The sequence below is a fragment of the Mastigoproctus giganteus genome, chromosome 10 (genome assembly GCF_048544385.1).
Source record: "Mastigoproctus giganteus isolate SK-2022 chromosome 10, ASM4854438v1, whole genome shotgun sequence".
NCBI classification, from domain to species: domain Eukaryota; kingdom Metazoa; phylum Arthropoda; class Arachnida; order Uropygi; family Thelyphonidae; genus Mastigoproctus; species Mastigoproctus giganteus.
In genome coordinates, this window is record NC_143584.1 from 30,006,047 (window position 1) to 30,020,473 (window position 14,427).

The 14,427-nt window shown below is 36.2% G+C and overlaps 1 protein-coding gene across 1 annotated transcript in view; it reads left to right on the forward strand.

The window, feature by feature from the left end:
* Positions 1-14,427, forward strand: part of LOC150078926 (F-box only protein 31-like) — a 94,584-nt gene that overhangs the window by 51,497 nt on the left and 28,660 nt on the right. The window contains exon 5 of the mRNA XM_090382890.1: positions 2,718-2,789. Coding sequence (XP_090239016.1) covers positions 2,718-2,789 — 72 coding nt within the window. The remainder of the gene's footprint in view (positions 1-2,717; positions 2,790-14,427) is intronic.

A 14,427-nucleotide genomic window follows, 5' to 3' on the forward strand; every position in this document is an offset into this window, starting at 1 on the left:
AGATTACGGGTCCCTGGTATACAATTTGGCCAGAGACAGTGTACTTTGATGGCTGGATCCTATCCATCATTAGGCTCTCCGCATCGCTATTGGAGCATATCGAACATCTCCTGTCCAGAGCTTATACGTCGAAGAAAATGAACCACCGTTATCGCTCCGGCGCAAGCAGTTGTCTCTAAAGTATGCTTTAAAACTGAAATCCCTGCCAGACCATCCTACGTGGCCATTCGTTTTTGAGCCACAATGAGGAAATTTGTACAACACCCGTAAGACTGCCAATCGTCCTTTTGGTATTCGTCTCCAAGAGCTACTCAAAGAACTTAAGATCAAGGTAGACAAGGTTGCCCAAACACCAAAGAAACCCCTTCCACCCTGGCATGCTCATGTTCCAGCATGTGACTTGTCCCTTAAAAATTGGGGAAAGTCGGACACTCCATCATCTGTCCACCTGCAGCACACCGAGCTGAACGTTCTGACTTCGCACCAGAGTACACCGACTGCTCTAAGTCGGAATCGTGTGTAGGATCTGCTACTATCTTTACAGACACCACTACATCGGAGCAGATTCTCTCTGAATGCAGCATATTTACTGCAGAGCTGCACGCTATAGAGTTAGCCTTGGATCACATTAGTAAATGCCAGTACCAATGGTTCATTTCATATTCTGACTCTCTCATCGTGTTACAGGCCTTAATAACTGTGAGATATAATCCTCATCCGGTTCTGTCTTGCATTCAGTAGAAGATTCACTTTCTCCATGAACGTGAATGTGATATCCACTTCTGCTGGATTCTCAGCCACATTGGCTGAGAATCCAGCAGAAGAACAACGGTACAAGGCATCACACATATACAAAGTCCACACACTTTTAAATCTCTGGCTCTTCCAGTCAACTGGTTCACCCACAATGTAAACTACACGGAGATGAGGAAACCCCTGGTGCCATTTGCCCCTAAATACACTTTTTTAAATGTTAAAACAAATTCCTCACTTGGTGTAAACTGTTTCTTACATTTTCATTTCACTTCTAAAATTATTTTGTTTTTGTAATAAAATTATTTTATTTAAATTCTTTTTCATTGTTACAGATATCTAAACTTGACAGTCTGGTCCAGTATCTTCTTTATGGTTGCAGCCATTAGTTTATTCATTACCTTCAACAAGATGTTCTGATGACAGCACATCATTTTAAAATCATATCTTTGGGCTCTCCTTGCAATTTAAACCAAATCCTCTCACAATAGGTTGTTTTCATTTTTAAATACAAAATAAATCGTAAACTTGATGTGACTGTAGCTCACAATCATTGTTTCACACCTCCTTTTAATAAAATTTAGTATGCCTGAATTGCCTAATTAATACTATTTACTGTGATTTTTGCTTCTGTAATATTTTCCATAGGGACAATTGTATCTATTGCCTATGTTAACTTTACTCACAGTAACTAATATTTCAGTAGAATTGTATCATATGTGAATCCTCTACCATTATTGAATTAGCAAGTAATGGCGATGCTGACAAATATAAATAAGGAGAAAATAGGTATCGGTAATATATGGGATGCACAGTAGGTTTTTAATGTGAGCCCCACCACTTGTAGATGCTTGGAAACCATGTTTTGGATTTAACTCAATTTATGTCATACATGATCTGGATACAACTTTTTTTGGAAAAAAATTATATTTTCATTGACTTCCTCAAGTTTGAATGCAACTTATTTTGAACCCCACTAAGTAGCACTTTTGAAAAGTTTACATCACTTATTATTGCCATATTTAGTTCAAATTGCTTTAATAATGGATTTATCTTGTTTTGCATATTCACCCTTCATGTGTATGTGAATAAAATGATATTGAACTAAATTAAAAATAAGTGCCAAATGGCAATCTAAGTGAGAAATACAAATAAAGAAAAAGCTTAGCTACAGCAAAAAAAAAGGAGAAAATAATTAAATTAAAGAATAAGGATATTGTATAGGAATATGTTCCAAATACTGTTATTCTTAAGTTATTTCTTCCTTGCTTGCAGTAGTTAAGTTTTTTTTTTTTTTTTCTTGTGTTTGTTTCTTACTTGGTTTGGCCATTCTGCATACACATTTTTAATTTAGTTCAATATTTTATTCGAGCAGCATGTAGTTTGTAATGCATTGCAGCTATGATACTTGCCTTACTATATATATATTTTTTACTTTATTCTTGTATTCTTTTCTTTAATACATATTAATTTAAACTTCATTGAATTTTCAATACTCCCGTAGCCAACAAACCAACCAAATCTTATCTCAATTGAACATATGTAGGACATTATGGAATAGATTTTTGGTACCTAGCTCTAGTACCATCAGATATCTGACACTGAGGGGTGCAATATAGTTAGCATCAATTATCATACCTGTGAACAACCGTAGCACCTTGTGAAGTTTATGCTGAAATATATCCTGGCTTTGCTACATGCTAAAGTGGTGCAGTGGTGTTTCTAATGCAAAACTATTATATTGTGTATTATCACCTCTTAAATAATAATTCTCATCTATTTCAAGCAAAAGCAATGCTTTGTTAGTTGCCTTGTAGTGTCAAAATATCATTGCACTTTTTATTAAATATTTCAATAAAGTTAGCACAGTTAATACAACTTTTAACAGTTAATAACTATATTCAGATGTATGTATTTTAAAATTTTGATAAATATTTTGCTTAATTGAAATTGATTTGTTTTAGGAACATGAAAATAAATTTATGTTCAAATGTTGCAATGTGGAATTGCACAGCCACCCCGATGGAAGACATCAGGTAAAAGCACTATGAATGTGTAATTTCCATAAACTTTCTGTAAAAATTTAGAAATAAATTATCCAATTTTAATGCAAAAAAATTTTATTTTTTTGCATTAAAAATAATAATAAAAAAATAAAATAAAAAAAATTTTATTTTATTTGTAACAGAAATTGATACAATGATTAATACCAACCATATTGCCTTTGGCCAGCGGGTGGTTGGTTGGTGGAACCGACTTCCATCACTTGTTGTTGAAGTTGATAGCCTAAACAAATTTAAGGCTCAACTGGACAGGTATTTCGAGCGAACGGAGGGGTGAAATGGGAGTGGTGTGCTTTTTTTTTTTTGGCTAATGCTGAATAAGCTTGCTTTCTTGCATCATATGCCTCTACTAATGCTAATGCTATTATTAAATAGTTTCATTTTAGCTAATGTTTCCATGTCCTTAACAGGGGAGAAACATCCAACCTACCCTGATATTAAAAGTTTGTAGCCCACAACTGCGTGAATATTTTTCAGTCACATAACAAAATGAATATTATTTTCGTTCCCTTTTTTTTTTTTTTTTTATCTTGGTTAATAATACTGCTACCTGTAGTAAAATTGTGAATGCTATCTTTATAGTTACAATATTGTTTTTTTTTTTTTTTTTTTTTTAACCTAATTAATCACAACAGCTGTGTTTTTGCACCTCAACCTATAGAAATTATAACACAGATGCATATGAATAGTTTTAGGCATGTGAGCATATAAAGTGCCTATTGTCTTCGCTATGTTTGTCCACCTGCATGTAATAAGTAGACTCTCAGTGGAAGGATTTTTGCGAAATTTTATATTTAGCTCTTTTAGAATGACTTCTCAAGCCTTTCCAAATTTCATTAAAATCTGACTTATAGAAATCCAGTAATTATTTAATTTTTTTGTGCATATTACATAGGCTATCCATATACCAGTATCTCTCATGAATTATTAGTTTGCTAATGCATCTTAAAAATAATGCACTGCATTCATTAACTAACTTCTTTTCTTGCCAATACACTTACCTGAGTGTTGTTCCATTTTAGTACTTGTAAATAAATAAATTAACTTTGTCTGTTGTTCTTATACTTTATGGCCAAAGATGCATTACTTATGAACCAACCTGTGTATTTCCATTTAGTAAATAAATAAATGAGCATTATTGCCTGTATAAGATAGATACAACTTATCCACTACTGCGTGTTACCAACAAGAAAATAAAAGAAACTTAAAATACTTTTTAGCCACACATATACTCGTACAGTATATATTGTTATATAAAGATTGTTCTAGAACTAATTCCTCCAAACTATTTTTCTCCACTTATGTGATATTATATACAAAATGTAATGACGTTAGGAGAAAATTTAAACATTAGAATCGGTAGCCTGCAAGTTTCAGTGCTGGACACCAAGTGGTAGGGCTGTTGGTAGTCTTAAGAAAAAGGAGGGTAACATTTATGTGCATTTGAATTAGAAGTGTGGTGTTGAGTTCCTGAATGCACAGAACATTGTGCCAGTTGAGATCCACTAATGTGTGAAGACTGTTTATAGGGACATGACAGTCGATCTGAGCAGAGTTACAGTGGGTAAGGCATTTTAAGTAGTGGTAATTTTTTGAAGGACACACAAAGGTTAGGCCATCCTTGCACTGTAGCAAATGTGGAAAATGAGGAGAGAGTGGATGAATTGATTTGTGAAGACTGATGCATTAAGGTCCAGGAAATGTTTATGAGAATAGGAATAACCATTGATGCATTGAAAATAATTCTAGGCAAATATGAGATAATACAGGAAATTTTGTATTTGATGGGTTCCATTAATGTGCCAGATTGCAAAGTTCAGAGAGAATTGTGCTGATCTTCTGGGGCAGTATGAGACTATGGATAATGATTTTATTGACAGCATCATTGCCAAAGATGAGAACCTGGGCACATCCTGTGAACCACAGTCAGTATGGCAGTCTGTGCAATAGTGACATAAGGATTTGCCAAAAGGAAGAAATACAACGCTCAGCCATCAGCTGGAAAAATCATGTGTTCCATCATTTGAGACAAGGAAGGAGGAGTTGTGAGTTTCGTGGAGTGGGAGGGTACCTAATCATTTCTGCTGGCTGAGACACTGAAGAAGTTGAAGAAACCAGTTGTAAGAGTGAGGCCAGGAAAAAAAAGAAAAATGTCTCCTTCGGCACAACAATGCCACACCACACACCAGCATCCTGACAAGGGAGACAACTGTGGAATTCAGGTGGGTTACACTACCATGTCCCACATACAGGCCTAACTCTGCACCATCAGATTATTACCTGTTTGGCTCTATGACGGATGGCCTTCATGGGGAACAGTTTGCTGATTGTAGTTCTGGCATTGTGTCAAGAAATGGCTCTTGTAGGCTGACAGCAACTTTTACAAGAGAGGGTGCAGTCTCTGCTTCAATGAAAAAATGTATAAAATTAATATGTGAAAAAATAAACTTAAGCACTTGAAGTCATAACATGTGGTTTAAATTGGCATGCTGGTTTATGTGGTTTATCTGATTGTGTCGACTGGTAAGCAAAGTATATAGGCTCTACTTCTACTAGATTTGGCTATTCAAAACCCTTCACATACTCTTGCATGCTAGCACCAATACACTTTTAATACCAATACCAATGGCATGGAACTAAGTACACACATAAAAGAATATTATCATAACCTGGACTGCATTATTAATGTACAAATTCTGACTGAACTATGTAATGACTATAAACTTTGTATGATGGATATATTAGCTGTAACATTTTTAAACATTGGGATACCAAAATTCTTAACATACGCCTAATGAACTTTCGTATGTATGGTATCTGAAATAATGTTTGTCTGTCCAAAATAAAAACTTGCCCAATTTGACTTCCATCGTTACCATATGATCTAGTTTCCTTAAATTCTCAGCCTTTCAGGTGACTTTTGATAATGGTTTCATACTGAAAGGATAGCATTCCTATAGTCCTGTTACAGTTCTATGTTTAGTATTAGTAATGGCATATGATGCAAGGAAGCAAGCTTATACAGCATCAACAAATTAAAAAACTATCCACATCAGTTTTCCATTGTGCCTTTTCCTTTTCCACTTTTTTTGAAGTGCTAGTTGTGGTTGCTTCAGGATGTTCATAGGCTAGGGAAAAAAGCTTGTTACACTTTCAAGAAATGTAGTTTTGATTTTTGTATCATTTAATTTACTCAATAAAATTTTAAAATGTTCAGCTCTTTTGTAATAACACTGTTAATATGATTTCATGTTATATATATTAAATTAAAATTTGTTCTTTTTTTTTTTTTTTTTTTTTTTTTTTAAGTTTTGATCCTTCACTTTGTGCTGATTTTTTAACATATATTGAATGGCCAGTTTTTTAGGTGTACATGATCTAATTGCAAGTAGCACCTCCTTTAGCTCTCAGAATAGCATCAAGTTGGGAATGAACTCTACAGAGTGCTTTAGCATTCCACTGGATGCTGGTTTCTCTAGACTTGATCATATCCCACACTTGCCTCAGACTGAATGGAGGCAGATCCTTAACAGGAACAGCTTATTTCACCCCTTTCCACAGGTGCACAATCATATTGAGATACTGCCGCTGGGCAGACTAACAAGGCATAATAAAGCACACTTGTACTTCAGAACCATTCCCAAACAAGTGCATTATCCTGCTGTAAGTAATCATTATCAGACGGATAAACTAAGCAAGAAGTCTATGGCATTCAGATGTTGACCCACCAGTGTCAGGGGACCAAATGTGTGCTATGAAAACTCCTCACATTGTCAGACTTCCACCACTAGTTTGCAGTATTAATATCTGTCATGATGGGTCCATTAATTCATGCTGCTTTCACCATATCCTGTTGGTGATATGTTCCTACCACGGAACAACTAGAATTGGGATTTGTCAGGTCGGGATCACTTTACACTCCTCAGATGTCCAATATCAATGTTCCCATGTCTGCTGCTGCTTGTTTTTACCTGACAAGAGTGGAAACTGGTGAGGTCATTTGTTGCTGTGCTCTGTCCGTGACAGGGTCTGACAGTGTGGGTGGGCGGGCGGGCGGGCGGGCAAGCGAAGTTTCTAACTTTGTAGAAAGGAGATGTATATTTGGTGAACATTTTTTTTCAATTATTCGAGCCTTTATAGTTCATAACACAATTTTTTTTTTTTTTTTTTTCAAATCATTAGGGTTCAAGCTTGTATAAATGGAAAAATGTCTACAAAAAAGGGATCATTGAGCATGGATAGTCATGAAGACAGAAAATGCATTAGGAGAATCAGCTCTGTCATATGCAACTGTCAAAAATTGGGTGGCTAAATTTAAACATGATGAGAAAACAAATTGAGAAATAATATTAGAGGCTGCAGGGACCTTAATTGAAAGGGTGAAAAGTATTCTTTCAAGTAAATTAAGTACAACAAAGCTTTTTGCACATTGGGCCCCCCCCGCCTTTTGACACCCAATCAACAACATCTTTGATTCAAAACTTTAAAGCAACTTTTTGTTCATCATCAAGCAGATCCTGAAAACTTTTATGGCCAGATATTTAACCCTAGATGAAACATAGCTTCATCACTAAGCAGAATTTGAAATTGTAATAAAAACAAGGTCATTGATGTATGTAACGTATTACATTTCAGGTGTGTTAGCAAATAGTAAAAATTTGTGATTTATAAACAAAAATAATAAACAAAAAGCAGTAACTTTTATGCACAAACCGAGAGCATTTCATTTCCGTGCGACTGCCACATTGCCCATGCATTCCTCTAACCAGTGCATGGAAACAAACATATGCCATGTTCGTTAGCTCTTCAGTTACAATAAATAGCATATAGTATGTATGGGGGGGGGGGTGCTCAGTGTGTTACATTCCAGGGTTGTTTTTTTTTTTTTTTTTTTTGGTTTTTTTAAATTAATTGATTTTTTTCTTTTTGTCTAATTAATAGAAGCAAAAATTAAATATAGTTATCTCTTTATTAATTAATTATTGAGATTAGAACTTTACAGAACCCAATAAAACTCTATAGTTTTACTTTCTCCAAACTTACCCATTCAGTTTAATACAACTATATGATATTTATTTCACTTTTCCCATATACTTTTTTTAAAGTATCTTCTCTCTCTCTCTCTCTCTCTCTCTCTCTCTCTCTCTCTCTCTCTCTCTCTCTCTCTCTCCCCCCCCTCTCTGTCTGTCTGTCTGTGCACATGCGTGCTAGGGGGCTGAACCCCTTGCTCGCCAACCCCTGTGCATGCTTTTCTACATAATATGTAGAAGTATGGCAGAGTAAATCAAATCTTTTCTATGTAAAAGATTGATAAGTTGATCAAAGAAAGTGTACCGTATTACAAGTACAAATCCCAGGTCATACTAGAGACCTCCCCCCCAACCCACCATCAAAACGCAATGATCAATATCTAATCTAATATATAAAAGAAAATAGAAAGTGTAAGAAAAACCTATAAAAAGTAATATTGTGTGAATGTTGATTGAATGAAAGTTATTATTAATTGCATGTTCTATCTTAGCCTCTTCACCGGACAGACTGATGGCTATGCAGGCCCTCAGGGGTCTCACGGTTATCCAAGCTGACACCATGATGCACCTTTTTCCTAGCTGGCATGGTGTGGGATGCCGACATCAGCCATTAGAGTAACCTCTAGGCCAGCGTGGGACAGAGCTGCAAAAAGCATGTTCCACCATAGGAATCTCTTTCCCTATATTCTTTTATTCCTACTGTCTGGGGAGTTTGAGTCTACTTCCCCCACCCTGTGTAGCCCCTACCCCCTTTTGCCACTTTCATCTCTCACACTTTGGACCAGGATGGGCGTCCTGTACCAGGGGTTCCTGACAAGTTCCTCAACTACTACCCCCCCCCGTCTGTTCTCTGCCCCTTTTATCCCATCCTCTTCCTATCTCCCATTATCTACTTTCCAATAAAAAAAAAAATTTGGTTTTTTTTTTTTTTTTTTTGTCTCTCCTTAGGTGCTTAGGCCACCCCAGGGTTCACCCCACCAGAGCTTTCTTCTCTCCTAATGTGTCCTGGCCTGCCTCTCCATGGTGGTGACGGAAACTGGGGGTCATAGTGGCTCACCATAGGGCCCCCCAGGCTAAGTGGCCAGAGGAACAACACAACCCACACTAATACATCACAAAACACACACTAACACACAGCCTGACCTTATGCAGAGTATTGTATTCTACACAGAGTAAAAATATGAAGTTGGGGGAGACCCCTGTGCCGCCAGACAAAAAGCACTATGTCACTATGATCGATATCTAATCAGGAAATGACCTATGTAATTATTTACTCGCATTTACATAGGTCATTTAGGAAAAGGCTTTTTGCTTCAGGTTCCCATAACGCATGAGGAATATTGTTGCATCCAAAACAGCAGGACTGAAATATTTACAAATATACAATATTCATTAATATACAAAAAACGTTACAAAGGAACGTCAAATGATAGACAGCAAAGCATGTGCACGAGGTTGGTGAATGTTAGTTAGTTAGTTATTTGGTTTTTAGGAGCATTAGCAACTTGCCATTAGCCATATTGCTCCGGGATATGCGGTGGTCATTCCCTGACCTTTCTGCATCCTCCGTATTTGGTGGTGACGGGCTTGAACCCCAGTCTAATCAAGAAGCGTGTGCTGTGCACTGCTGCTCCTTCCCACCTGGCTATGGAGGCACCCCTTGGTGAATGTTATGGAGGCAATTGTCAATAATTAATTACATTTGTAGTGACTTAATTGCCTTGCTCTCATTGGCTCGAATAAATATCACTAGGAGGAAAACTTTTAATGTATAGAGGTATATATCCCTCCTATTGTGTTCGGGTCAGTCAGTATGGCCCAGTCGTCTTCTTTTAATGCCCATAAATCCTATATTTATTTAAATATTTTGTTGCTGCTCTATGACTTTTACTAATTTACCCTAACAATGGTGTACCTAGATTGACAAAAAAAATTTACAGTTAGTTTTTTTTTTTTTTATATAAATGTAATTGTTACACTTATTGTGCTCGGATCAATATGACCCGACGATCAGTTTTGTTAAAATTTAAGGAACGAGAAGTGAATTATTATCATAAATGATCATATTTTATTGGTTTTGTTTTATTTTCATAGAAATAACTTACATTGCCACGTTTCTTGAACAAGTTTCAACATGTGCATTATGTGAGCACAGTGAACGACAAGTTTATGCCTGTTGACACTGGTGGGGGCTTGTTGGTGCCTTCTCACATATATCTTCCCTCAATGTGCACTTGTGTGTCAGTTTCTTGGTAAACATTAAGCTTGGTGCTACTCGAAGAGACAACAGTAGGAAGAAATTGTTGAAGATGTGTACTAAGAGAACGTTGACAGACAGTGAAATCGAGAATCTTTTGTATGCTTCTGATGGTAATGATAGTACTTCTAAAATAGAGGACCATTTGTCTGAATCAGAGGTGCATAGCGAATTGGATGATGAAGTGGAACCTACGATTTCAGACGAAGCTGTTGTGGCTAATTACGTAACCTCAAAAAATGGCAATATAATGTGGAACTGCAACACACCTAATCAACAAGGAAAATTTTGTCAGAAAATATTATTACATTGAATCCTGGACCAACAAGGTCGCTACGTCTAGAATATATGATATAAAATCCTCCTACTGCTTATTTTTTATGCCAAAAATTGAATTGTAAACTTAATTTTGAAGATGTCAAATTTAGAAGGAAAAAGAATTTGTGACCAGTTGCAAGAACTAACAGTAGTTGAATTAGAAGCATATTTCGGCCTACTGCTTTTAGCTGGAGTGTATAAATCTCATGGTGAGGCAGCCTATGGGATGGATTTTTTTTTTTTTTTTTTTTTTGATTTGGTAGTTGTTGGCGCATCGGCTTCTGTGGCCATATTGCACCTCCCAAGGTTTTTGCAGTACTTTGATCCAAGCCCGAGGCGGGAATCGAACCCGCGACCTTTGGGTTGCCAGGCAGGTACTTTACCCACTCGGCTAGCCCGGTCGGCTATGGGATGGAAATGTAGCCCCCTCCCCCTATATTCAGGGCAACGATATCTCTACAATTCCATGTAATTTCGCAAATAATTTGCTTTGACGATAAAGTAACTCGATCACAATGGTGCCAGACTGATAAATTAGTTGACTTGTGGAATGAATGGGTTGCAATTCTACCTACAGTCTATAATGCTAACGAAAATGTAACAGTAGGTGAGCAACTGGTACCTTTTAGAGGCTGTTGCCCATTTAGGCAGTATATAGCCAAGAAGCCAGCCAAATACGGAATCAAGATTTGGACTTTATGCGATTCTGTAAACGCTTATGCATATAACATGCAAGTATACCTTGAAAAAAAGGTGAACCTCCAGAAAAAGGCCAAGGTAAAAGAGTTTTGCTAGACCTTACTTATGGTCTAAAAGGGCAAAACATAACGTGTGATAATTTTTTTTACATCTTACGAACTGGGACAGATGCTATTGAAAAGAAATACTACCATGCTTGGCACTATTCGAAAAAACAAGCCAGAACTGCCAACTGAATTGGTCAGCAACAGGAAGGAAGTCCTTTCTTCAAAGTTCTACTTCGGCATAACACAACGGTAGTTTCTTATATTCCAAAACAGAATAAAAATGTGACACTCATGAGCACCTTCCACCATGATTCTGGTGTGTGTGATAAAGATCATAAAAAGCCATTTATGATTTTAGATTACAATAAAACCAAAGGTGCTGTAGATGCTTTAGACAAGTTGGTTATATTTTCCCTAGGGGCTCACATCTGGTGAGTATGGGCTTGGCACACCCAGGGTCCTGAGCTGGATATCATCATTCTTCTCTTTCTTGGTGATTACCTTCTATTTCTGACTCTTGTTCTCTCTCTCTCTCTCTCTCTCTCTCTCTCTCTCTCTCTCTCTCTCTCTCTCTCTCTCTGTCTGTCTGTCAGGGGTAACTCAAATTTTTTTTTTTTTTTTTTTTTTTTTTGGCTGGTGCAGCAAAAGCCTCAGGTTTCCTTGCACCATATGGCTAATTATTATAATAATAATAATAATAACATGCAGATGACAAACTAAAAGATGGCAATGTCTACCTTTTATAATACCATGGATGTTTCTGCTTACAACATCTATGTTCTGTGGTGCAAAGTAAATCCAACCTGGAATGCTGGAAAACTTACAAAACGTCGACTATTTCTTGAAGAACTGAGTAATTCCTTGATCGCTCCCTAACTACAAGAAAGAAAACAACTTCCTCAAAGTATTCCTACTGCTGAAATGGTTAGAAGGGCACAACCATCAACCAGCATTGCCAAAGCAAGGGAACAGCTGACCACAAATAAGCACAAAAGATATCATTTTTGTCTCTCTTCAAAGGACAACAAAACTAATATACTATATTGTAATTGCCCAAAATACTACTTCCATGACTGTAAAAAACTAAATGTATGATATAGCTACTGTGTTTTTCAGATGTATGTAACAATTGTTTATCCATTACTGCCATTTATAAACAAACTTTTGGTCAATAATTGCTACATATATTCTTATTTCTTTTATTATTTAGTAAACACATTACTGCCATAGTAATTTGACACCAATAAAATGACACCCATAGACGCTCGGGTTATATTGACCCGAACACAATAAGTGTAACCAAAATGCGAACACAATGGAGGAATATATATATCTTCATAAGCAATACCACCACATGACTCTTACGTAACAATTCAAGTGAAGCTTTCATGGATTGCCTAAAGCTAATAATACTGCATTGAAACTACATTTAATGTGGTTTGTTTTTTGTTTTTTTGCATATAAATTGTATGGAAAAAAGAAATTTTCAGATTTCTGTTCGTCAGATTTTAATGAAATGTGGAATGGCTTGACAAATATTTTTAAAAGGCCAAAATATAAAATTTCATGAAAATCTGTACACAGGAAGTCAAGTTGCTGCATGTGGACATACAGGTGGATGGGCGTGAGGAAGACAACAGGCACATTATACATATATGCTAATACATCTAACAAGGGAAGCATGCTGATCCACCACTTCCAAAGAAGACCAAGTAAGTCTCATCAGAAGGCAAGGTCATATCATCTGTCTTCTGGGATTCAAAAGGGATAATAATGATAGATTATCTTCTAAAGGGACGAATGATACTGTGCTAACCTAGTAATTAAATTACAAGGTATAATCAAGTAAAAGAGGACAGGAAAGCTGACTAAATGTGTTTTGTTTTTAACCAAGACAATGCACTTTTTCATGTCACATTTTGCCATAGCTGCAATACATCAAGCTGGCTATGAATTGTTGCATCCACCCATCATTATACTCACCAGATCTAGCCCCCATTTGATTTATACCTATTCTCAAAACTGAAAACTAATGTCTGTAAGGAAAATTTGGATTGGATGATGAGGTGATAGTGGTCTTGCATTCCTTTCCTTTTTCTTTAAGACCTTCAAAAAAGGGACTAAAAAGTAAATATCGTGAATCTGGATCATCGCTAGAAAAGTGCATTGAGTTGAAAATTACAGACTACATTGAAAAAGAATGTAAAGTCAACATAAGATAATAACTATTCCTCTGCTAGGTTAGAAACATATGAAACAACGCTCGCATATATACATACACTTGTGTATGTGTAAGATTATATATATAAGTAGTAGAATTCATGACTGTAACTTCTGTGGCTTGTTCTTGAGGTAATTTCCAGTGAAAAATGTTATAAACATAGGTCTGATTCTTTGTGCTTATGGAGTTATATTTACAGCAGGCCCCCGTTATAACGCCGTTTGCTTTACGCTGATTCGCTATAACGCTGTTCTTATATTATAACCCGTATCTGACTATAACGCTGTCACAGATCACTATAACGCTCTTTTACAGATTACATTTTTGACATATTAACGAAATCGTTTCATTTGATGGAGTCGATAGCTTGAAAATGAATAGCAAAACAGCATTAAAACGTTTCCCACGCCGACTTGAGAAATTTTCCCACGCTTAGTAAAATTTTCTCGCACGCTAATTTAGTTTCAGTACAGTGACTTGTTACGTAGTTCCGCGATCAACATTTTAAAAAATGATCAAGTATATTGCTTGTAATATTTGCGTTATATGCATTTATCCGAAGTCTAGTCATCACTCAGAGTATTAGACATCGTGCGTAACGGAAAGTTTACTTGAACATTGTATTGTAATTACTTCAACCAACGCAGTTACATTTTTGAAGAGCTAATAATGACTGATAGGAATGAAAAAGCAACAACGTCTGGGCGCAGTACGAAGACTATAAATGTAAGACAAAGACTGAATTTGAAAAGTAAATTAGACGTTTTGAAGCAAATCGATTCCGGTCAACGACAAACGGATGTGTGCCATAATTTAGGACTTGCAACTTTAACTGTAAGAACAATTATAAAAAAATAAAGAATTAATTTTTGCAGCGGGAAAGATAGCTGTTCCACTGCAAGCAACTAGGACTAGGCCGGCTATTAGGATTGAAATGGAAAGACTTTAATTTTATTGAAGATAATATTCCAATGCAGAATTCAGTTAAGTTAAATATTAAAAAAAGAGAGAGAGAAAGAGATTAGCCAATATGATGATC